Raw genomic sequence first — 21,986 nt, forward strand, 5'->3', positions numbered from 1 at the left:
GTGCAGGGGGTGTGTTGGGAGGAAAGTTTGATTCTGACGCTCAAAGAAGGTGTGTGATTGGAGGTGTGGTCCTGACCTGCTTACAGTAGCGAGATCATGCTAAGAGGCTGGCTCAGGTGAGGGCAAGGAAGCCTGGAGGGACATGGTCCCAAGGGCGCCGCCCAGGTGAGGCCTACAGTTCGGTGAGGGTCTCGTTCCAGGCAGTGCCTGGTGGCGCCCTCTGCTGGCCGAGGGCGGAGGCTGTCCGGCTGCCTTGCTCATTGTGAGAACCCACTGGGGTCCCATCGAGAGTCCCCGGCCACAGCCATGAGAAGTCTTCCGTGGCCTGAATCAGGACCAGCCACAGACACAACGTGTAGGAAGGGGTTGGAGCCTTGCTTGTTGAACGACCCTGTAGTGCTCTGTTTACAGATCTCCTTCCAAGAGTCAAGCTCCATGGGCATCAAGCCCTGGTGGGTTTCTAGCTGTGAGACCACTTTGCCCTCGGGATTATGGTGGCCATGTCCCTTCCCGCTTGGACCCAGACGACTGGCTGACCCGGCTCCACCGTCGGGAGAGGAGAAGGGACAACGCCGAGCAACCCAATGGTGACCACGTTTGCTCTCCCCTCCCGTTCCTCAGGATTCTGTCCTTCAATAACCTGACCCGGCTGGACGAGGAGAGCCTGGCCGACCTGAGTAGCCTGAGCATCCTTCGGCTCAGCCACAACTCCATCAGTCACATCGCGGAAGGCGCCTTCCGGGGACTCAAGAGCCTGCGTGTCTTGTAAGTCTTTCCCCGTTGGGTTGATGGGAGAGCAGAAGACAGCAAGCCACCTGCTTCACTGTGTTCCCTTCTCACTGGTCTTGAGCTGCAGTTAGATCCACAGCTGACTTGTGACGTCTGCCACGGTCTCAAACTTTAACATCGTACATCAAAAAAGAGCTGGTTGAGCAGAAAACTGTCCTTCATTCCCCTTAGGGTGGTGCCTAGAATGATACCTCCAAGCCCTGGTTCCCACACTACACGTGACGGGACGTGGGGTCCACCGGCAGGAACTTCCCCAGACCGCACGCCGCCCCCTGGGACAGCAGCCCAGCCGGCGGGCCATCCTTGCATCCTGAGCCGTCCCACAGTGACTTGTGGTTTTGTCCTGAGCGTTTTTATCTGAGCGAGGGCAGTACTGAGGCGTGTGTCTTGGGCTAGCTCTCAACTTCTTCAGCACACACTGTGCGTTCAGAAGTCCATGTCCACGAGAGGTGACGGGGGAGCCCAGTGTCTGTCCCTGAGGGTCGTTTAACCCAACGGAGGTGGTCGTGTCACCTTCCTCGCAGCAACCAGTGAGGTGGAGGGAACTTTCAGAGCTTGCTGCAGGGCGCTTTTCTGGGACTGAAATTTTTCAGCCGTTGGCTTCCAAGAACTTCCAGGCAACAGAGAACAACCAGCCAACCAGCTATGGGGTGGGGGTTGAGGGGGGCGCATCTGGATTTCAACAGAGGGTTGCGGGTCCTCCCTCCTAGGCCTGCCCCCTGCAGAAAGAGCGGCTGCTCCAGTCTGATGGGGAGAAAGGCCCTTGCACTTGGCAGGGAGGACTGAGAAAGCTGTCACGCCAGGCCGTCGCTGGGGAGTGAGAAAGAACCCGGACACCAGGCTATTCAAACTGGGGTCAGCCTCCGAGCCCTTTCGGTGCTGACTGACATGGCCAGGATGTTCAGATGGCGCAGGCCAGAGAAGAGAGAAAAAACTGGCAGCCAGGACTGGAGCAGGGGGACAGGCACACAAAGCCACAGCCCCGGGTCCCGGGTGTTTCAGGACAAATAGGGAGGAACGGATGAGAAGGAGGAGGCCCTTCCAGCCTCTGAATCGCAGCTCTCTGCACATGCTGCAGTAAAATAAAGGTCAGAGCAACCAACGCACTCCACGGTCCAAGCTCCCTGCCCCATTGGCTCTCCCAGGAGCCAAGAGCAGCATCCTGTCCTGTTCGTGGCCCACGTCTCCAGGGCTCCGGAAAGGAAGGTGTGGGAGACCTTGTGGAAAGTCAGAGAGGGCCGACCGGGGCGGCGCGGGGCATGGTCACCAGGTGGGGTGTCTCGCCCGGTGGTGACCTGCCCTTGGAAGCTGGGGCAGGAAGCTGAGTCATCGGCCTTGTGATTCTCATTGTTGGAGGGGACTGGCCCGAGAAGTTGGCCTCGTCCTCTCATCCTGGCAAGTGGGTCACAAGTCTGACTCAGCACCCAGATGTGCCTGGCTGGGAGTCAGCACCTGTGGAGGCCCTGGGGGGGTTGGGAGTTGAGGGTGCAAATCCCACTTGCCAGCCTGGAGGTGGCTGCAGAGGGCCCTGTGCCAGGAGCTTGCTGTTCCCCGTCCCCCTCCTCCGCGGGCCTTGTGCAGTGTCTCGTCAAGTCCAGGGAAGGGACCCTAGGTGGTAGGCAAGCAGATGGGAACCTTAGGGAACCTTTTGGACTCATTCTCAGAGCAGTGGCCAGAAGTCCACCCTTGGGGAGTGGAATCCAAAGCAGGCTTTCCCGTGTGCCGTCTGCACCCCTTCCCCCAGGGCTGATCTTAGCCCACTGGGGAGCAGCGCGTGGAGCCCAGAAGCTGCTGGTCAGAGGCCCCTGTCAGCTTTGCTGGGAGGCTGAGAAAGCCAGGCTGCACGGCAGGGTTGCCCAGTGGTCACACCTCTAATTTTTTTTTTCCCCTGTTTATTTCTTATTGGGGTATGGCCAATAAACTCTGTTATGGTAGTTTCAGGTGAGCAGTGAACAGACTCAGCCATACACACGCATGTATCCACTCTCCCCCAAACCCCTTCCCACCCAGGCTGCCACATGACACTGAGCAGAGTTCCCTGTGCCGTTCAGTAGGTCCTTGTTGGTGATCCATTTTAAATATAGCCAAGTGTACGGGCAAGCGTTAAGTTTGTTTTATAATACCTGTAATCTTACGCAGACATGCCGTCCAGGCATCTGGAATAGACTGGGATGTTCTGAGCTTCAAGGTGGCAGGCTAGGCATGGGTCTCTCTTCCCACAGCAGACTGGATACTGAGCCTTCTGTCTCTCCTCCCCAGGGATCTGGACCACAATGAGATTTCGGGCACAATCGAGGACACCAGTGGCGCTTTCACAGGGCTGGACAGCCTCAGCAAGCTGTGAGTGTGGGCACTGAAAGATCCGTGAGCATGGTGCACAGAGGTGACTCTTTACACGCCCCTGCTCCCCACCAGTACACACACCACTTTGGTTCTGGGTCCACCCCGGGTAGCACTGGCACATTCATTGTTCTTTTGTTTGGAAAGGAAAGTCTGCTTAGGAAGGCAGAGATCTCTCCACTTCTCTCTGACCTGCCGTCTCCTTGCTGCCCTGGGTGTTGGTTTTTTGGGGGCTGAAGACTTGGGGTTTGGAGGCCCGTTAGATCTTCTTTCCTCTTCAGTTCTTGACTGATGTGAAAACAGCCAACTTTTTTGTTTTTCTTTGCTCAAAGGCGTCTTGCCCTGTTATTCAGTTTCTAGAAATTCTAAACATCTAAAGCCAAGTAACTCTTGATGGTTTAGAGACTTCGGGCAGTCTTTTTGTTGTCAATCATAATCTTAAAGAGAAACAGTCATTACCAAGGGTGATACAGTAGCTGTTTTTCATTCAGGGTTTCCGGTGTTTGGGTTTGTTTTTCTAAGCTCCTAGAATTTGCACGGCGTGTGCATGTGTGCGTGCACGCCTGTGTGTGTTACATCTAACTCGCCGGAATTGTGTATTTGTGTGAGTGTGTGTGACATCTAACTATCTCAGGAGGTGTGTGTCTGTCTCTCTGAGTGTGTGTGACATCTGTCTCAGGAGGCGTGTGTGTCTGTGTGAGTGTGTGTGACATCTATCTCGGGAAGCCTGGCTGTGTTTTGCGTTTTTCTGTAGTTGAGGAAACAGGGGAAGGGATGTTGCCCAAGATCACACAGCTGCTGGGTGGCAGGGCCTGTGCAGACCCAAAGCCCACCCTGTACCCTCCTCGTCCGCTGTTTCTGCCTCTCACCAGCGCTGCGCTGAGGCTGCCCTGGGAGCATTCAGGCAAGGGGTGGGAGCTGTTACTACTGTTTACTGCCTCCCGAGTGGAGGGTGTGGAGGAGGACAAGGCAGGATGGTCACAGCTCCGTACCCCCACCTCCCACGGCCTGTTTCGGAGACTGTGAGCCGAGCACGAGAGTAAAGTAAATATTTTGAAAGCGGCAGCGGAAGGCGAGGCTCTGGGAAAGGCTGTGGTGGGAGGGTCTTTCTGTGGAGTTAGCGTTTCTAATTTGTTTAGAAAAGTGGGGTTTTTCACGCCTTGGGTGCTCTGGGAGTGGTGAGTAAGCGTCAGCTGTTTTGACTCGAGATCTCTTCCTGAGGATCCTGTGTTCTGAGAGTGGGTTGAAAAGCCTGGCAGCCGCCTTCTTCTCCCCTAAAAATGCTCCCTTCTCCCCCACCTCCTAGGCGCTTTGCCCCGCAAGCTTGGGAAGGGGACCGCACGATGCGGCACAGGGGCTTGTCATTGACAGCGGAGCCCCAAGCTCGGGATGCAGCTGCTGGGGGCCGTGGGCAGGGGTGTGGGCACCTGAGCAGCCCTTCAGCTCGAGCCTCATTTCCAGCGCCTCGTCCGGCCCCAGCCTGACTAAGCGATGGCGAAGTGGGGGTCCTGTGTGGGGCCTGTCCGTTCCGTGAAACCTGGAGGCGGTTCTTGCGTGTCGTGGCTTCCAGGAGGCTCTTCCCTGGCAGGTGAAGGGCAGCGACCCTCGGGGGCATGTGACCTCTGGTTCCGCGTAAGCCATCCTGTGTCTGGAGCTACTTTCTGATTGCCTGTGGTCTGTTTGCCCGCGTGTTCTCCGTTCCCCACTGGACTACAGTAACAGTCCTGTGTAAAGTCCCAAGGACTCAGCCCAAGAGCCTGGATCCCTCGCTTGCGCTGAGCTGCCTGACACAGGCTCCTTGGAAGCAGCCGGTTAACCCTGACCTGTAGAATAGTCTCCAGTCTCCTCCCGCCCAGCTCCACTGGCCAGGATCTTGGGCACGGAGGCTCTCCTGAGCGTTTCCAAAAAAGACAGATGCAAACAATTGGGGGAAACTGGGGACGGTAACAGTAATTCCTTAACATCATTAAATACATGCAATCAGTTACTTAGGCGGGCTGGTATTTCGGTTATAGGCAAAAGGAAAAAAAGTAATTCTCTTTCTTGGTTAGAAAAAGAAGACTATGTGATGCAGATTCTCAGAGGTGAGGAATGAGAAGTGGGCAGACGGGAAGTAGGACTGGCACCGTTACATGATGGTCACAGCTGTGAGGTGGGCTGTGACGCTGTGACCCTGGCGCGTGGCGGCCCCTCCCGCCCACGAGGTAGGCCTGGCCCTCGCGGCCGCGAGGCGCACAGCTCCTCTCAGCCGCCTGCGTTCAGCTTGCGGCCCTTCCCGATGCCTGGCTGTGCTGAGTCACGTGAAGTGGGAGGAAGCCGAGCTGCCTCGGTCTCCCTGGAGCGCTGCCCGGACGCTCTGCGCCGTGGCCCTGACACCACGTTGCCCCACCGAGCAGCCGAGTGGTCACTCTGTTGGGCCCATTATCGGGGGGCGGGGGCACATGTCAGTGTGGAGGTGGGCTGTCCCCCTCGAGCTGCTGTCCACCCGTGGGGCTGCTGTCAGGGCTCTGGGTCCCCTGAGCCTGAGTGGCTCAGCCACGGAAGCACCTGGGGGGCGGAGATCGGGGACCTCCCTCAGAAGGGGGACACTGTGTGGCCTGCACCCCCCGGTCAAGGACCTGGGGTCCTTCCTGCCAGGCTCAAGGCCAGACCGAAATTAAAACGCTTTCCAAAAAGGAACAAGTGAGCAGCAGAGCCATAAAAGGCTTCCCTCTGTGAAGCCCGCCCTGCCTTTCATTTTGCAGCCGCTGAACAGAGCCATCGGTGATGGGCTTTCCAGCCAGAGCTTGCTGGCCGCATTACTGTGCTCACCCACGCGGCGGCCCCCTCTTCCAGAATGTCAGCGGGACACCAGCTGGGGGCCCACGTGTGGCGGGGGCAGGGTTTCTGGAGCACAGGTCAGCCACACAGAAGAGCATTCAGTCACTTGTATGCAACGGGAGACAGGTGCTGGCCCACGGCTCCGGCTCTCCCGTGGCATTCCTGGGCACAGGCCTTTCAGTCTTTGTGGGGTGAAGTTAGAGCTGGGTTGGCAGGGGATGAGGGAGAGGGTTTGATAGGCAAAGCCCAAGGTCACTGTCTGCTCCAGGTCAATGGTGTGGGGTCATCAGGCCGGCTGTCCTTTCTTGGGAGCCATCATCAAGTGCAGCCACATTCACTGGCCCCCAGCACACGGGATGGGGGCGCCCCCCCGCCCAACAGCCCCAGCTCTCTGCCCACACAGTCTGCTGGGCAAGCCCAGCCCCCACCCATAGACATCTGCTGGGGAATGGGAGGACCTGTTTCAATCCACCAACAGGTCGATGAGCCAGCCCCTGAATAATTGAGAATTTGAGATTTTGTTTTATTGCTATTGTCACCATTAGAAATAGCAGCCTGCCCTCATTGTCAAAGAGGTCAACCTGACTAATATTTAACGGATAAAATAAAGCACAGCTTTTTTCCTGGATCTCATTTACGGAAGATTTCACTGAAGAGTTCACTATATTTTACTGGGACCTGGAGCACGCAGTGACTTGGCCTGGGGGATCTGAGTAAGTGCGAGGCTGGCAGCGCGGTCAGTCGCTGGGCTTCGGCACCCCTCCGGTTAGAGCTGGCTGCACTCGCCCGGCGGTGAGGGAGCCCCGGCAGACACGGCCACCAGGTTTCTGGGTGCTGGGTTGGTTTGTCTTAGAATGAAAGCCTCAGACAGCAGTCATGGAAGCTCTTGCGAGATGAGATTGTTGTTTTCACCTTCATGTAGACCACCTCCCGGAGAAGGAAAGGGCAAAGGGGTCGGTGGCCTTGGTGCTCTTCACCCTCGGAGGCGGGGGCCAGAGCTGCTGCGTCCAAGGGCCAAGCTCAGGGTCCCCGTGGGGCTGCTGTGACACTGCGGGGCCGGCGCAGCCCTGGGGTCCAGCGGCCTGGGAGCAGGCGGAGGCCGGGCCTGGCGCAGGCTGGGTCTGCGGACCCTGTGACCCTGTCTCTCGGAGGTAGCCTCATGGTCCTCGCCTGCATGGCCGCAGGGACCCTGCAGTGAGGCGGAAGCTTGGGGCCCATCTGTGGCTTTCTTCAAACCTCACGTTTCTCTTTCCAGAGAGTGGTTGGTGCTTCTTGTTGGCCCTCGTGGGCCCCATCCTAACGCAGGTCTGAAGCAGGGCTGGGCTCTGATGGCGATCATCCCCCTGATGCTCGGTGGATCTGGACAAAGACTCCCGCTCCTGTTAGCGGCTCGCGGCCGGCCTTTCTCCAGGGCTCTCTGCCCTGAGCACCTGCCTGGTGCCTAGGGGTCTCTGCCCCACCCTGTGGTTCAGAGACTTCCCGGACGCTGGCTGCCGGGAGCCCGCAACTTTCCTAACCTGCGCTTTGCAGAACCCTGGTAGGCACCACGGTCACAGAGCCACACGTTGTCAGCATGATCTCGGTGTTCGCCGATGGTTTTGTGTGCAGCCGCGGGTGGAGAGAATGCGGTGTGGGCGCTCAGCAGAGCGTCTGATAATGAGGAGGGAAATCTGGAATCTGACGCTTTTCCTTCCCAGTGTCCAGCCCCTCAGTGCACCCCTACTCTTTACCCCAAGTCCAGGCTCACTGCCCTCGGATCACACGGCCTGTGGAAGAGGCTTGCGTGTCCTCCAGGTGTATAGCAGGTGCCAGGTTTGGGTTTTTGAGAAAACTCTGGCTGTCACTGCTGAGATGGTGATTGGAGTGGCCAGCAGGCGGGCGCCCCCTCTCTTGGGTGGGTGGTCCAGGTACAGGCGTTAGTTAGGTAACCTTTGAGGACTTGTCTGGGATTTAATGATCCTCGCACCACTGGCTTCATGTGAAACTTGGGCTCTTGCTGAAGAGCTGAGGGGCCTTGTGGGCAGGGACGCAGCTCCGCGTGGCCGCATCCTGGCTGCCATCTCAGTGCACACCCACTGTCCTGTCCTCTCCCAGCCGCCTTTGGGGACCTTTATCCACAGAATGCAGTTTCCAGAAGTGGGCTGTAGTCTTTAGTTCCAAGAGTTTTCATTGTGACTGCGTGCGCTCTTACTGGAGCCTGATGAGTCGCTCTCTCCCCTGTGAGACTGTGGCTACACACCCCCCACCCGTGGGTGGTCCCTGGGGAGATAACCAGGTTGGATGAGGTGATTTCCACTTACCACCACAAGGGGCCTTTTTTGGCAAGACAGAGCATGGAGTTCCTACTTGTCATCACTGTTAAGTTCTGCTAAAGATAAAAGTACCTCATTTCAGAAGGGGAGGGTCTCTGTGCCTCAGACACATCATCTCAGCCCAGGTCAGATTCCCACCTGCCTCTCCCCAGACTGACCTCTCAGCTAGCATCGCCCTGACGCTGTGTTCTTTCTCCCCTCACTTCCCTCGTCACTCTCCTGCCCTCTCCACCTCTGTTTCTGGATGTTTGGAAACTGCAGGACGCTGTTCGGCAACAAGATCAAGTCCGTGGCCAAGAGAGCGTTCTCGGGACTGGAAGGCTTGGAGCATCTGTGAGTACCCAGCCAGGCCCCACTGACCCCAGGCCTGCGGACCCAGCGGCCGGGGAATCCACTGGCAATTCAATCACGTCTTTGTAAACCCAGAAACAGGCTGTTCAGAAATGCCAGCTGCTTCCTTCTAAGTCAGCTTCAACTTTGGCTTTCGTCTTGCCTGTGCCAGCAACGGTTACCGAACATACAGCCTCTTGGGGCTCACAGAAATACCTTCCTCCGTCCCCTTGCCCAGCGCTGACTCGGGCCCTGGGCTCCTTCCACTTCCTTGATGACCCTTCACCTGCCTCAGGCTCAGCCTCCCCTTAAGCAGCTCCGCAGGGCTTAGGGACACGGTGGGCCGAGCCAGGAGTTGGGAGGACGGGGCCAGCCCTGAGGCTGATCAGTGTCACCATCTGATGCCTCTGGTACTGGATTCTTAGTTTGTCTTTAAATCAAATGCAACCTTGATTCTTTTGGGAAAGTTTTCCCTACTGACTTGCTGAGCAGGCCTCAGCTTAGCTTTGATGCTGCCCTTAGTCCTGGCTTATTCCCCAGTTATTCTGTGTGCTTGTGTCAATATAGGTGAAAGAATAGCCACTTACGGTGGCCTTTGGACAGGACACAGGGCTGTGACCTATTGCCCACGGTTCATCAGTGAAACCAGGACTGTCAGGAAAAAATCCCTGAGCATCTTAACTCACACACATGGCTAACCTGAAGGATACCTAGAGTTTCTTTGCCTAAGTAAAGAATGTTGCTTTTCAGGAACCTTGGAGAGAATGCAATCAGATCTGTCCAGTTTGATGCCTTTGTGAAGATGAAGAATCTTAAAGAGCTGTAAGTACCCGGGGTTCTGTGGCCCCAGATTAACATGAGTAGAGGATTTCAGAGTAAGAAGTGCCTTATTTGCAGTAAGCTTCATCTTACCAAACAGTTGTGTGATCATTTACGGGCTTCTGTGGTGGCTTAGGTGGTAAAAAATCCACCTGCAATGCAGGAGACCCAGGTTTGATCCCTGGGTCAGGAAGATCCCCTGGATAAGGGAATAGCAACCCACTCTAGTATTCTTGCCTGGAGAATTCCATGGACAGAGGAGCCTGGCAGGCTGTAGGCCATGGGGTTCAGACATGACCGAGTGACTAACACTTTACTTTCACACTTGGGATCATTTATAAGTTAAATTGTCTTTTAGGAAAAAAAAAAATGCCCTCTAGGGGCTTATTCTGAATCAGGGGACAATACCCTTTTTTTACAGGACCTCAGTAAATAGTTTCCACTTTTTGGGCCACAAGAGCTCTGTCACAACAGCTTGATTCTTAAGCAGAAACCAGCCATAGATAATACATAAATGCGTGGGTGTGGCTGTGTGCCAGTAAATTCTTATTTACAGAAACAGGCAGTGGGCCTGCAGGCTGCAGCTGACGACCCACTGCTGTCGATCATGGGAAACAAACTCTCTTCTATAAAATGGATACTTGCCCCTTTAATTACATCAAGGACAAGTCTCCATCTTTAGGGTGTGCTTACAATGAAGGGCCCTTATCGAGAGGGCTTTCTCTAAGCAGCGGGGTGGACTGTGGACAGGGCAGAGCTCCCCGTGGAGTGTCACATGGACTTCAGGATGGAGAGGAGGTGCCCGGCCCCCATGTGTCTCCAGGGCCTCCGTGGCGTCTGCAGGGGGTGATGCTGGCACTGCAGTGTGGCCCTGGGGTGACTGGTTAGAAGAGCTTACCCCTGGCAGAGCAGCTCATCTAAGGATGGAGGTGGCAACACCCGAGCTTCCTTTCTTCTTCCTGTACATGTATCTGATTCTTTAGTTCCCTCGAGGTGCAGCTTTGGGTTCTCAAAGTAGCTGACAAAGTCACACGTGCCCATGGCTGTCTTTGCACCCTGAGCTCATCCTCGTTCCTGAGGACCTTCCTGGTGAACCCTTGGTGGGGGCGGGGAGCGGGGAATGGGTCATAGAGAGGCACAGTCTCCATGGTTGGAAAGGCGAGCAGGAAGAGGCCCCAGTGATGTTCCCCTGGGAAGGACGTTAGTGAGGGGAGGCAGGCAGGCACTGGCCTCGTGACACTCTGTCCTGTGAGAGTCCCGTCTGTCAGGTCTTGCTGTTTCTCAGAAGGGCCGTGGTCTTAGAACGAGAGTTCGTGAAAGGATGGACATGTGGATAGATACATGATAGAGTAAGCATCACAAAGCATTCATTGTAGAATCTAAGTTGTGTTTTCACTGTACATTTCTTCCAGCATTCCTGTTTTTTAAACTTTCCAAATATAGTGCTGGAAGTAAAAACGATCTGATTAAAGGGAAGAGGGTGTTTTGAGGGAAGACAGCAGGACAGGGAGAGAATTTCCTCTGGGCCTCTTAAAAACGCGGGCTTCCTTAGGGCTTTCTAGCTGGGAACAACTGGACCCCTCCAGGTGCTTGACTCCACCCCGGCCCTGCTTCTGGTTCTGGAGGCTCAGCCTGGGCCCCTGCCTGTGCTTCCCACCAGTTCCCGAATGTACCCAGCTGGGGCTGGCCCTGGGCCCAGCCCTCTGATGGGAGAAATGGGTAATCCCACTTGGTCATTTTCTTCCCCCATCGGATCAAGGCAGGTTGAGCCGTGCACTTAGTCATCCTCTGGGTAAATTTCCACAAGCAATGATTAGAAACACACTTGGAGTTGGAGTCATGAAAATGCATGATGGAAGCCAGCAGAGTGCTGGGCTGGCTGCAAGGCAGGAGCCCAGGATGGGTGTGCTTGTTGGCAGCAGGGAGCTGCAGAGTCTTGGGGTCACCACTGACCCCCCCCCAATCTGGCCTTTCAAGCTGGGCCTGGTCTTGGAGGTGGTGTGTGTGTATGGAAGGGAGGTCAGTGTCCCCGATGTCTGCCTCCATGCCTCTTCTTCTGGCCTGTTACTCCTAAATTCTCTAGGATAGCCTTCTGTCCATCCTGAACACCCACTATCTGAGGTCTCGAGGCTTCCATCTGCAGAGGTTTTAACAGGAGGAGGAGGTGAAATTCTCCAGGAAGCTGGGCCAGCAAAAATGCCCTGCTTGTGTGACATGAGCTATAACCCTTCCCGAAAACGTTTCTGATCAGGGAGAAAAGCCGTGTGTTTTCTCGTTTGTGTGGTTCAAATGAAACACACCCCTGTCCCTGACCTGAAGGCCTGAGGGTCCCAGTGACAGCCAGTGTCTCCCCTAGACATTCATGTGTGGTGCCCAAGCCTCCCTGTGGGAAGGGGCAGCCACTCCGGATGGTCCCCCAACAGTGGGGAGCCCCTTTCTGCTCTTCACCCATGCTGAGGAGTCTTCTGGTGCCTGGTGGCACCTCCACAACCACTGTTCTGGGGAGCTCTCCGGATGTGGGGTGGGAATTGGCTGTTTCTCCATGCTCAGCTGTGAGGACCCTCCTGGCACCTCTAGGAACCCTCAACAGAGCAGCACCTATGGGAACCCCACAACAGAGCAACTCTCCAGACAGCACGAAGCATGACCCTACCCCATCAAACAGACACAAAACCCAGTGTTGATGTTAAGGTGTAATATGGGCAATATCCCAGTTATCGTGGCTCAGATCTCAATTATTTCAGTCTTGAGAAATCACTTCCCCAAATTATTTCAATAAGTGAAGACGCCCAGCTCATCTGGGAATGGTGAGGAATGGGAGCAAAGAGCAGGTTTTATATAATTTTGTCAGCCGTGGGTTCTCTGCCTTCAGGTTCATCCCGCCTTGCTATTGACTGATTTGATGGCTTCTCTGCTCATTCAGAGGCTGAGTGACATACAGGAAAATAAAGGAGGGGCTATGGAATATGGGGGTGGGGGGCAGGTTAGCGGACAGGTATTGCTCTAAAACTGGCCCGTGTGACACTACTGGGATTTCTGAGCATCTCAGCACCCCCTTTTTGTCATCATGTACCTGGGACCGTTTATTCCAGGGAAGCCCATGTAATAAGCCCTCCGTCTCCACTCTCGTGGCAGGCTGACCTCCACTCTTGAGCTCGTGGCCTGAGGTCTTCCAGGAACAGGGCAGGTCTGCTCCTCGGCTGACTTATCTTCTAGTGACTCCTCAGGAAGGAATGTCCGCTGAGATGGCGATTCCGATTTCTGTTGAAAAAGCTTATCCTTAGTTGCTGAGAAATGAAAAAGAAAATATTCTCTGTTTTGGTTGGAGCCTCACAAAACCCAGCTTGTGCGTTCTCATGCTCCCTGGGCAGTGGCAATTAACTCACAAGCACTATTTAGGGAGCGGAGCTGATTCCTGCCGGCCTCCTGACTAGCGCTGGTGTGGAGATAAATATACAAACAAGAGGGGAGCACGCTGGTGAGGCTGACATTTGGACGTAACAAAGCCTGCAGCTCCGCCGGATAAAAACACAGCAGTCATATAGGAAAAGAGCCCTTCTCGAGACTTGTTTCAGAATTTAGATCTCACTCTTGGATTGAGCTTGGAAGCTCCAAGTCTGTCTTATAGGAGGGTGTGGGGAAAAGCATGGCAACCCACTCAGTATTCTTGCCTGGAGAACCACACAGACAGAGGGGCCTGGCGGGCTGCACTCCATGGGGTCACAAAGAGTGGGACACAGCTGAGTGTCTTCACACACACAGGCCATGCTATTCCCATCCGATGGTCAGAGGCCTGGGGTCCCGTGAGGGCGGTGGCTATTGCAGAGAGGACGCATGTGGCGTCTAGATGGCGGCACCTGAAGTGTGGGCCTGCGACCGGCAGGGTCAGCGTCACCAGGTGGCTTGTTCATGACGCAGAATCTAAACCGCTGAGCGAGAAGCTGCTGTTGCTCAGTCTCCAGGTAGGCTGTATGCACAGCTCTAGGTCGCCGGAAAGGAACCGTCAGAGAGAGCTCTCCCGCTGGAGCTTGCCGGCACCGCAGCCAGAGCTGGCTGGAGGGGAGGATCACTCCAGGCCAGGTGGGGGGCGTCCCTCCTGTGCGGTCACAGCTCACATGACCCTTTCGTCTCCCTTTCAGCCACATCAGCAGCGACAGCTTCCTCTGTGACTGCCAGCTCCAGTGGCTGCCCCCCTGGCTGCTGGGCAGGACGCTGCAGGGCTTCGTGACGGCCACCTGTGCCCACCCAGAGGCGCTCAAGGGCCAGAGCATCTTCTCCGTGCCGCCCGAGAGTTTTGTGTGTGGTAAGACGGTTTTTGTAATTTGGTGTTTTTCTTTTTTACCAAGGGCACGGGGGCCGGGTGAAACTTCATTACAGGATGAGAGTCAGCCCAGCCCGCGGTGACCTGTCAGCTGCTGGATACAGTTCATTTCCCACCGAAACCACACGTCATATTTACGGGGCCATCGCCTCATTATGTGGTTGTCGGAGTGCATGCATTTAATCAGGGGAGAGCAGGAGTTGGTTCAGTTACACGGCGAATAATCAGTTACAGGAAGGTGGCTGTGTTGTTTCAGGACGGCGCTGGTGCCCAGGCTTAGCTGCGAATTTACTCAGCGTACGAGGCTGGGGTTTTCCTGTGTGTTTCTTTCCAACCCCAAGAATGAAAGGTTAAATACAGGAAGAATGAGTCTCAGGAGAACAGTTGCTGCAGTAAAAATAATTCCTTCGTGTTGACTTGCACTCTTGCTGCGTCTCCAAAGCACTGGAATCGCACTTGTAGCTTTTTTTCCTTCTGATTGTTGGCATATTGGTCCTGCCATCTTTTTGAAGAGGAGTGGTCGGGATCCAGGTTTGGTTGCAGAGAGCACAGAAAATGGTGAGCACCTGAACAGACACACACACGCTCACACGCACATGCACACAGGCTCCATGCAGGGATGACGCAGCCTCGTGGGCAGGAAGATGTAGTCACAGAAAGAGGTGAGCTTCGAGTTGTTGCTGGTTCCTGCTCTAGGAGCGGAACTGCCGGGCAGCTGTGCGACCTGCTGCCTCTTGTCCCCCGGGTCTGCCCGGAGCCTTGGGGGTGATGTTCCCAGGAAGGAGCTCCTCAAGGCAGGGTCTGGGGACCCCTGTGGTGCACTTCACTTTCTTACTCTTTGGGCACAGCAGTAACCAGTGCGCTTGGGGATGTCAGGATAGAGGTGCCCGCCTTCCACACACCCACCCGCCACCACCTCCACCACTTCTGACAGCAGGCTTGCCTGCCTTTCTTCTGACCCAGTCCAGCGGTGTGGTAGCAGCCCCCCAAACCAGCCGTCCTTACTGTCGGTGCTTCTCACGGAAGCCATGAACTTGGCTCCCATTCTCTAGGACAGAAGAGCCACATCCTCCATTGTTCTCAGGTTCCTAGTCCCTGACCATTCGGTTGTCATAGAGCTCCCTGAAATTGCACCTTCTGCCCCCTTCCTCCTCTGTCCCGCTACGGGGCATCATCTATCCCAGTGAACGCGAGCTGAGGCAGGACTTGGGACATGCTGGGCCCAGTCTCTGGCCTGTGGCCCCGGCAGGTAGGTCCTGGGCTGCAGCAGTCAGGACCCATTTCTCAGAGCCACCTTCACGTTTTCGCTCAGGCTCCCACTCAATCAATCATCCAATACTAGTGGGAATCATGGAAACACTTGGCAGAAGATCAGAATTTTCAAGCTCGTGGGAATCTCCCATTCCTTTTTAATAAAATGGAAACCACTTCACACCCACGAGGAAAGCTAGACTCGAAGTCAGATACCAACAAGGGTCGGTGAGGACGGGGAGAGCTCCGACGCTGCCTACACGTCGGGTGGGAATGCAGTACAGTGTAGCTGTTTTGAAAAACAGCTTTCAGCGTCTCAAACAGTTGAACATAGATACTATATGACCCACAAATCCCACTCCTAGGTAAGTTCCAAAGAAAAGCAAAATATATGCCCTCAGCAAAGCATGTACATGAATGTTGATAGCACTATTATTATTACTGGCCAAAAAGTGGAAACCCACATGCCTATCAGTTGATGATGGATAAATAAAATGTGTTATAGGCATACAATTAGGATTATTATTAGGTCATGAAAAGCAAGCTGAGTGAAACAAGTCAGTCACAAAAGACTGTATGTGATTCCATTCATGTGAAATGTCCAGACTAGGAAAACCTCTAGAGGTAGAAGTAGATTAGTTGGTTTCCTAGGGCTGGGGAGGGGTGGAGGGAGAAGGGATGATAGCTACAAGATGCAAAGGTTCTTTCTGAGGTGATGAAAATGTTCTTAAAATGGACTGTGATGCAGTTTGCACATACCTGTGAACATACTGAAAACCATCAGTTGTCCACTTTAAATAGGTGGATGGTATTGTAAGAAAGTTGTATTTCACTAAAGCTATTTTTTAAGAGAAGTATAATTTACACATAAAATTTACTGCTATAAATAATGTACAAGTCAATGGTGTTTAGAATATGGAATAGTCATGTAACCCTCACTACTAATTTCACATTTTCATCACCCATAAAAGAAACCGCAAACACATTAACAACCACTCCTGTTCATCAGGTCTCTAGGATTTACCTATTCTGGATGTTTTGTGTAACTGGAATCCTATATATAGTGTTTTGTGACTAGCCTTTTCCACTTAATGTAGTTTTTTTTCTTTCTCCCTCCCCCACCATGTATCAGTTCTTCATTATTTTTTAAGTGGCTGAATAAATATTCCAGTGCATGGCTATCCATTTATTTAGCCATTCATCAGGTTGTTTTCTACTTTTTGATTACTATAAATAATGCTGCTGTGAAAATTCATGTACAAGTTTTTGTGTAAAATCTCTTGGGTTTGTACCAGGAATGGAACTGCTGGGCCATATGGTAATTGTATGCTGAACTTTCTGAAGAGCTGCCAAACTGTCTCCCACAGTGGCTGTACCACTTTCACATGCCCCCGGACGATGCATGAGGAGTCTGCTTCCCTGTCTTTCTCATCACTTGTCCTTCAGTCATAAAGTTGTGTCCGATTCTTTGTGACCCCATGGACTGCGGCACGCAGGACTCCACTGTCCAACACTTGTTACTGCCGTTTCAGTTTTACCTAGACTAGTAGATATTAAGTGGAATCTCACTGTTGTCTTGATTGCATCCCCCTAATGAGGTTGAGCTTGTTTTCATATGCATATTATCGGACCTATATGTATCTCTGCTTTGGAAAACTGGCTACTCACATCTTCTGCCCATGTTTTAGTTGGTCATCTGTCTTTTCAATGTTAAGTTATAAGAGTTCGTTATGTATTATGGATAGTAAATCCTTAGCAGGATTAAGATACGCCAGTATTTTCTACCATTCTGTGGGCTGGTTAGGTTTTTAAATTTTGATTGTCTAATTTTTTCTTTTGTCATTTGTATTTTGATGTCATTATCTAAAAAGCTATTAGCACAGACAGGGTCACAAAGATTTATGCCTATGTTTTCGTTTGAGAGTTTCACAATTTTATTAGCTTGTACATAGTCCTCCACTTTTGGTCTTGTTGAAGATTCTTTTCACTACGACTCCCTCCGATGTCCGCATTATCTTGTCAATTTATGCAATAGAGACAGCTGAGATTTTGAAACAGGGATTGCATTGAGCCTCTAGATTAATTTCGGGAGTACTGCCATCTTAAGTCTTCGTGGCCTATGAACATATTGTGTGTTGGGGGGATGTGCCATCACTTCCTGTTTGATCTTTGATGCACGTCACAGGAAGAAATCTGCACCCTCTCAGGTCTTTCCTGGGCACACGCCTAGTCCTGCACATGCGGGTGACCTTCTGGGTCCTTCAGAAATGTACTGAACCTCTTCAGAGCCCACTGGTGACATTTCACTCACCCGATTTCCTTTGCAATCTCCTGGCCACCCTCTTAATGGTTCCAACTGATACACCTGCCTCAGCACTGACTGCTGGTTATTTTTACCACATGCCCTGGGCCGGGGCTCCCCTTGCTGAGCAGACTGTATCAGGTCAAGTAAAGGCAGCTTCTGTGGGTGTTCCCAGTCCGTCCTGCTCGCCTCACTAGTTACCAGGCTTGTGGGGTTTTACTGCTACCATAGAGCTAGGGAGAGAAGAATGGGACTTTAGGTGAGTTATGCCAGAACGGTCACTTTTCTTCAAATGTTTTCTTGACTCAACACTCCTTGGGTTGTTACAGACTAGTTATTTCCTAGGACTCCAGAAAAGCTGATGGTGATCATGTTTGCTAACGCTCTCACCGCTTTAATGGAGGTGTGCGTCTTCACAAGCCACACTCTGATGTTCTGGTGGTGGCGGTCTAGTCTCTTAAGTCTCGTACAACTCTTGCAACCTTGGACTATAGCCCGCCAGGCTCCTTTCTCCATGGGATTCTCCAGGCAAGAATACTGGGGTAGGCAGCCATCCCCTTCTCCAGGGGATCTTCCCGACCCAGGGATCAAAACCCAGGTCTCCGGCATTGCAGGCAGATTCTTTACCAACTGAGCTACAAGGGAAGTAAGTGATGTTCTGGAGATACTTCATACCCTACTCCCTTTGGAGTAAAGTTTGAGGGGTGTGGGGTACTCTGCATTCACAGTGGTTCATGATGCTGTTTTCTGTGACAATGAGTGAGTAAAGCTGTAGCCTTATGGAAGTTGAGGACTGTTTGATAACTGAGCACCATGGATGTGCCTGTAATCGAGGGGTGTGATCATGGAGGAGTCACTGTTCATGGAGCTGCTACTGGATATGGTCAGATAACCACAGTGCACATCCCTGAGAGTATCTGGTAGAGCTGAGGGTGCTCAGGGACCCGCGGAGGTCTGAGTTTCTTGTTCACGAGAACCGCAGCTGGTCCCCATGTCCTGGAGGGTCCCAGTACCTTACAGCTGGCTCTTCTCACCCCAGATGACTTGCCAAAGCCCCAGATCATCACCCAGCCAGAGACCATCACAGCCGTGATGGGCAAGGATGTCCGCTTCACCTGCTCGGCCGCCAGCAGCAGCAGCTCCCCGATGACATTCGCCTGGAAGAAGGACAACGAGGCGCTGGCCAACGCCGACATGGAGAACTTCGCCCACGTGCGCGCTCAGGACGGGGAGGTGATGGAGTATACCACCGTCCTGCACCTGCGCCGCGTCACCTTCGTGCACGAGGGCCGCTACCAGTGCGTCATCACCAACCACTTCGGCTCCTCCTACTCGCACAAGGCCAAGCTCACGGTGCACGGTACGTGCGCCGTCTGTACTGGGGGTCGGGTTCCTGCAGAGCCACGCTCGGGACTGCTCTGTCACCCGTCTGGAAACGACTGAGATGGGAGACGCCATTCCGTCACACACTGTGGCCTGGCTTGGGCTCAGGAGTAGCAGATTGTAGGGTTATTCTCAGTGGATTCTTTTTGGGTGATTTATTTTTTTAATCCAGTTATTATGTACAGTAGGCTTCCCTTGTGGCTCAGCTGGTAAAGAATCTGCCTGCAATGTGGGAGGCCTGGGTTCAATCCCTGGGTTGGGAAGATCTCCTAGAGAAGGGAAAGACTACCCACTCCAGGATTTCAGCCTGGAGAATTCCATGGACTGTATAGTCCATGGGGTTGCAAAGAGTCGGACACGACTGAGCAACTTCACCACCACCACCACCACATTGTAGGTAGGACCAAACCTTGTTATTTTTTTTCCCCCTCACTTATTATCCTCCTCAGCCCAGGATGCCTGGCAGCCAGATTCCAAGTGCACCCCAACACTGGGGAAGCCACTGCCCTCCGAGGAGACAGCCCAGCATTGGGGCTGGCAGCCAACCCAGGTGGGGCTAGGCCAGGGAGCCGTGGACCAGTGACCTGGGAGCAGAACGGTCTTACGGGTATCTGACAAGGATTTTTACTTGGTAGCCAGCTCTAGAGCCTGTCAAGATGGCCTTCTTCAGGGCTGCTGTTTCTTGTAGTGAGTTTAGGGGGGAGAGAGGTAGACAGTTTGAGCAGTCAATAGCACCCTGCCCTGTAACATAGCAAGCTTCTCTTGATTTATTAAATCTATAGTTAAATGGTTCCGGCACCAAGGTTCCTAAATGGGTTCTCTTCAAGACAGAAGAGCCATCCTATTGCCTTCTCCAGGCTGGAGGCATGTCACGTTCCCTGTCACAGCACCTGGCAGGAGCAGATGTCCTTGTTTTTCAGGCTCCCTCAGGGTGACTAAAGCAGGCAGGCAGGTATCAGGCCCTGGCACTTATGGGGTATCCCTATACAGACTGGTCACCATAGGACAGACGGTAGCAGTGTTTCAGGGGAGCCTTCCATTGAAGGGGTCCAAGCCAACCTTGTGTGCACGATGAGAGGGAGTGATAACTGCCGCCCCTGCGGCAGGAACCGTCTGCGGCGCTCAGAAAGCCCAGCTCCTGGTTCTGGGGCGGGGGCGGTCCTAGGCGGACGCTGCACAAAGAGCGGTGAGTGTGAGCTGACACTTGGGAGTGGGGCAGTCAGTCTGACAGAAGCCACTCCTGGCCTCTGCACCCAGCTTTCTACAGACTTGCCTCTGTCCGCTCTGCAGTGTTCCCTTCGTTCACCAAAATGCCCCACGACATCGCCATCCGGACCGGCACCACGGCCCGCCTGGAATGTGCCGCCACCGGCCACCCCAACCCCCAGATCGCCTGGCAGAAGGATGGGGGCACAGACTTCCCCGCCGCTCGGGAGCGCCGCATGCACGTCATGCCCGACGACGACGTGTTTTTCATCACGGATGTGAAGATAGACGACATGGGGGTTTACAGCTGCACCGCCCAGAACTCAGCTGGCTCCGTTTCAGCCAACGCCACCCTGACTGTCCTAGGTTGGTACGCTGAGTGTGAGTGTGAGTGTGTGTGTGTGTGTGTGAGGGAAAGGTTTTCTTACACATCATAGGGACTTGGAGGCACGGTTCTCAGACTGTCCTGTGAAGCCTGGGGTCGGGGAGTGCAAGAGGCGGTTTTTACTTTAAACAAAACAAGTAGTTCCCTCTCTTAAAAAAAAAAAGCCACCGGTTTAGCCTCCACAGGGCTTAGGTGTAAGGCACTCTGAAGAACTGCCCTCTCCTCAGGGAGGCAGGGTGGGTCAAGAGGGACAGACGTGAGCCTGTCACCAGGCGGTGTGGGAACCACGGGGTTCTGTGGCTTGAGGTCAGTTCATCCCCAGACAGCACGGCTTAGTTCCTCTGGTAGAAAACCCAGCCGCTCTGATAAAGGTCCCAGATGGCACTGCATGACGCGTTGGGTTGTCCTTGTTCCAGGAGACAGACCTAGAACAGCCGAGGCCCAGAGAGAAACGGTTACACCCCCACTTTCTTGCAGAGACCCCGTCCCTGGCGGTGCCGCTGGAGGACCGCGTGGTGTCCGTGGGAGAAACGGTGGCCCTGCAGTGCAAGGCGAACGGCAGCCCTCCTCCCCGCATCAGCTGGCTCAAGGGGGACCGGCCCCTGAGCCTCACCGAACGCCACCACTTCACCCCCGGCAACCAGCTGCTGGTTGTTCAGAACGTGGTGGCGGAAGACGCGGGCCGCTACACCTGCGAGATGTCCAACGCCCTGGGCACCGAGCGCGCGCACAGCCAGCTGAGCGTCCTGCCCACCCCGGGCTGCAGGAAGGACGGCACCACCGTGGGCATCTTCACCATCGCAGTGGTGTGCAGCATCGTGCTCACCTCCCTTGTCTGGGTGTGCATCATCTACCAGACCAGGAAGAAGAGCGAGGAGTACAGCGTCACGAACACAGGTGAGCCACCGCGCCCAGGGGACGTGCAGTGGAGGGGAGCAGCCAGGCCGTCTGGGAAGGAGGCCACAGGCTTCTTCGAGACTCAGTGTACTCCAAAGTCTAGATCGTTGGGGAATGACACCATGTTATCTTTCTCAATGACCGCATTTTGTCTTTGGAGAATAGCACATTTTAATGGGAATACTCTCAATGCAAGTTCATTACAAACTGCAGTTTTCTGAGCCATCGAGCTTTGCCACTGTGTGGTGGGTTGTTGCTGCAGGAATTTCACTGGGCCGTTTTTCTCTTGGGGCACAGTGATGAGAAGGCAGACAGACCTCTCTCCCAATCCTGGGTAAAGTCAGGCTAAGCAGGTGCTAGGAGGGCTCCTCCAGTGCGGACGCCACACGGCGTCTCTGCACAGCTTTCCAGCGGCTGCCCACGTCTGCTTGTCATCACCACAGAGGGTCGGGACCCCTGCTGTCTGACCGTCTTGCCTCCCTGCAGATGAAACCATCGTGCCGCCAGACGTCCCGAGCTACCTCTCTTCTCAGGGGACACTCTCGGATCGACAGGAGACTGCGGTCAGGACGGAAGGTGGCCACCAGGCCAACGGGCATCTGGAGAGCAACGGTAGGGCCTCAGCCCGAGCGCATCCTCTTAAGCATGGGGACCTGTCAGCTTGGGTGACCCGAGTCTGCTGGTGGGTCTTTTGGGGCTTAACCTGTGCAAGTTGGGTTTACCATCTCCTAATCCGGACAAGGTGGGACTGCCTACAGCAAAGCAGGAGACCGCTTCAGAAACACACACTGCAAGACTGCACAGTGGTCTGGAGTGAGTTTATCCAAACCA

The 21,986-nt window shown here is 54.1% G+C and overlaps 1 protein-coding gene across 3 annotated transcripts in view; it reads left to right on the forward strand.

Moving 5' to 3' along the window:
• Positions 1–21,986, forward strand: part of LRIG1 (leucine rich repeats and immunoglobulin like domains 1) — a 112,414-nt gene that overhangs the window by 87,518 nt on the left and 2,910 nt on the right. For 2 of the 3 annotated variants that reach the window (XM_065933331.1, XM_065933332.1), the window contains exons 8-16: positions 622–765; positions 3,049–3,129; positions 8,523–8,594; positions 9,342–9,413; positions 13,550–13,713; positions 18,324–18,644; positions 19,958–20,239; positions 20,736–21,155; positions 21,642–21,767. In XM_065933331.1, the coding sequence (XP_065789403.1) occupies positions 622–765; positions 3,049–3,129; positions 8,523–8,594; positions 9,342–9,413; positions 13,550–13,713; positions 18,324–18,644; positions 19,958–20,239; positions 20,736–21,155; positions 21,642–21,767 (1,682 nt within the window). The remainder of the gene's footprint in view (positions 1–621; positions 766–3,048; positions 3,130–8,522; positions 8,595–9,341; positions 9,414–13,549; positions 13,714–18,323; positions 18,645–19,957; positions 20,240–20,735; positions 21,156–21,641; positions 21,768–21,986) is intronic. The other variant, XM_065933333.1, reaches the window with a different exon arrangement.

Source organism: Muntiacus reevesi, chromosome 4 (genome assembly GCF_963930625.1).
Source record: "Muntiacus reevesi chromosome 4, mMunRee1.1, whole genome shotgun sequence".
Lineage (NCBI taxonomy): Eukaryota > Metazoa > Chordata > Mammalia > Artiodactyla > Cervidae > Muntiacus > Muntiacus reevesi.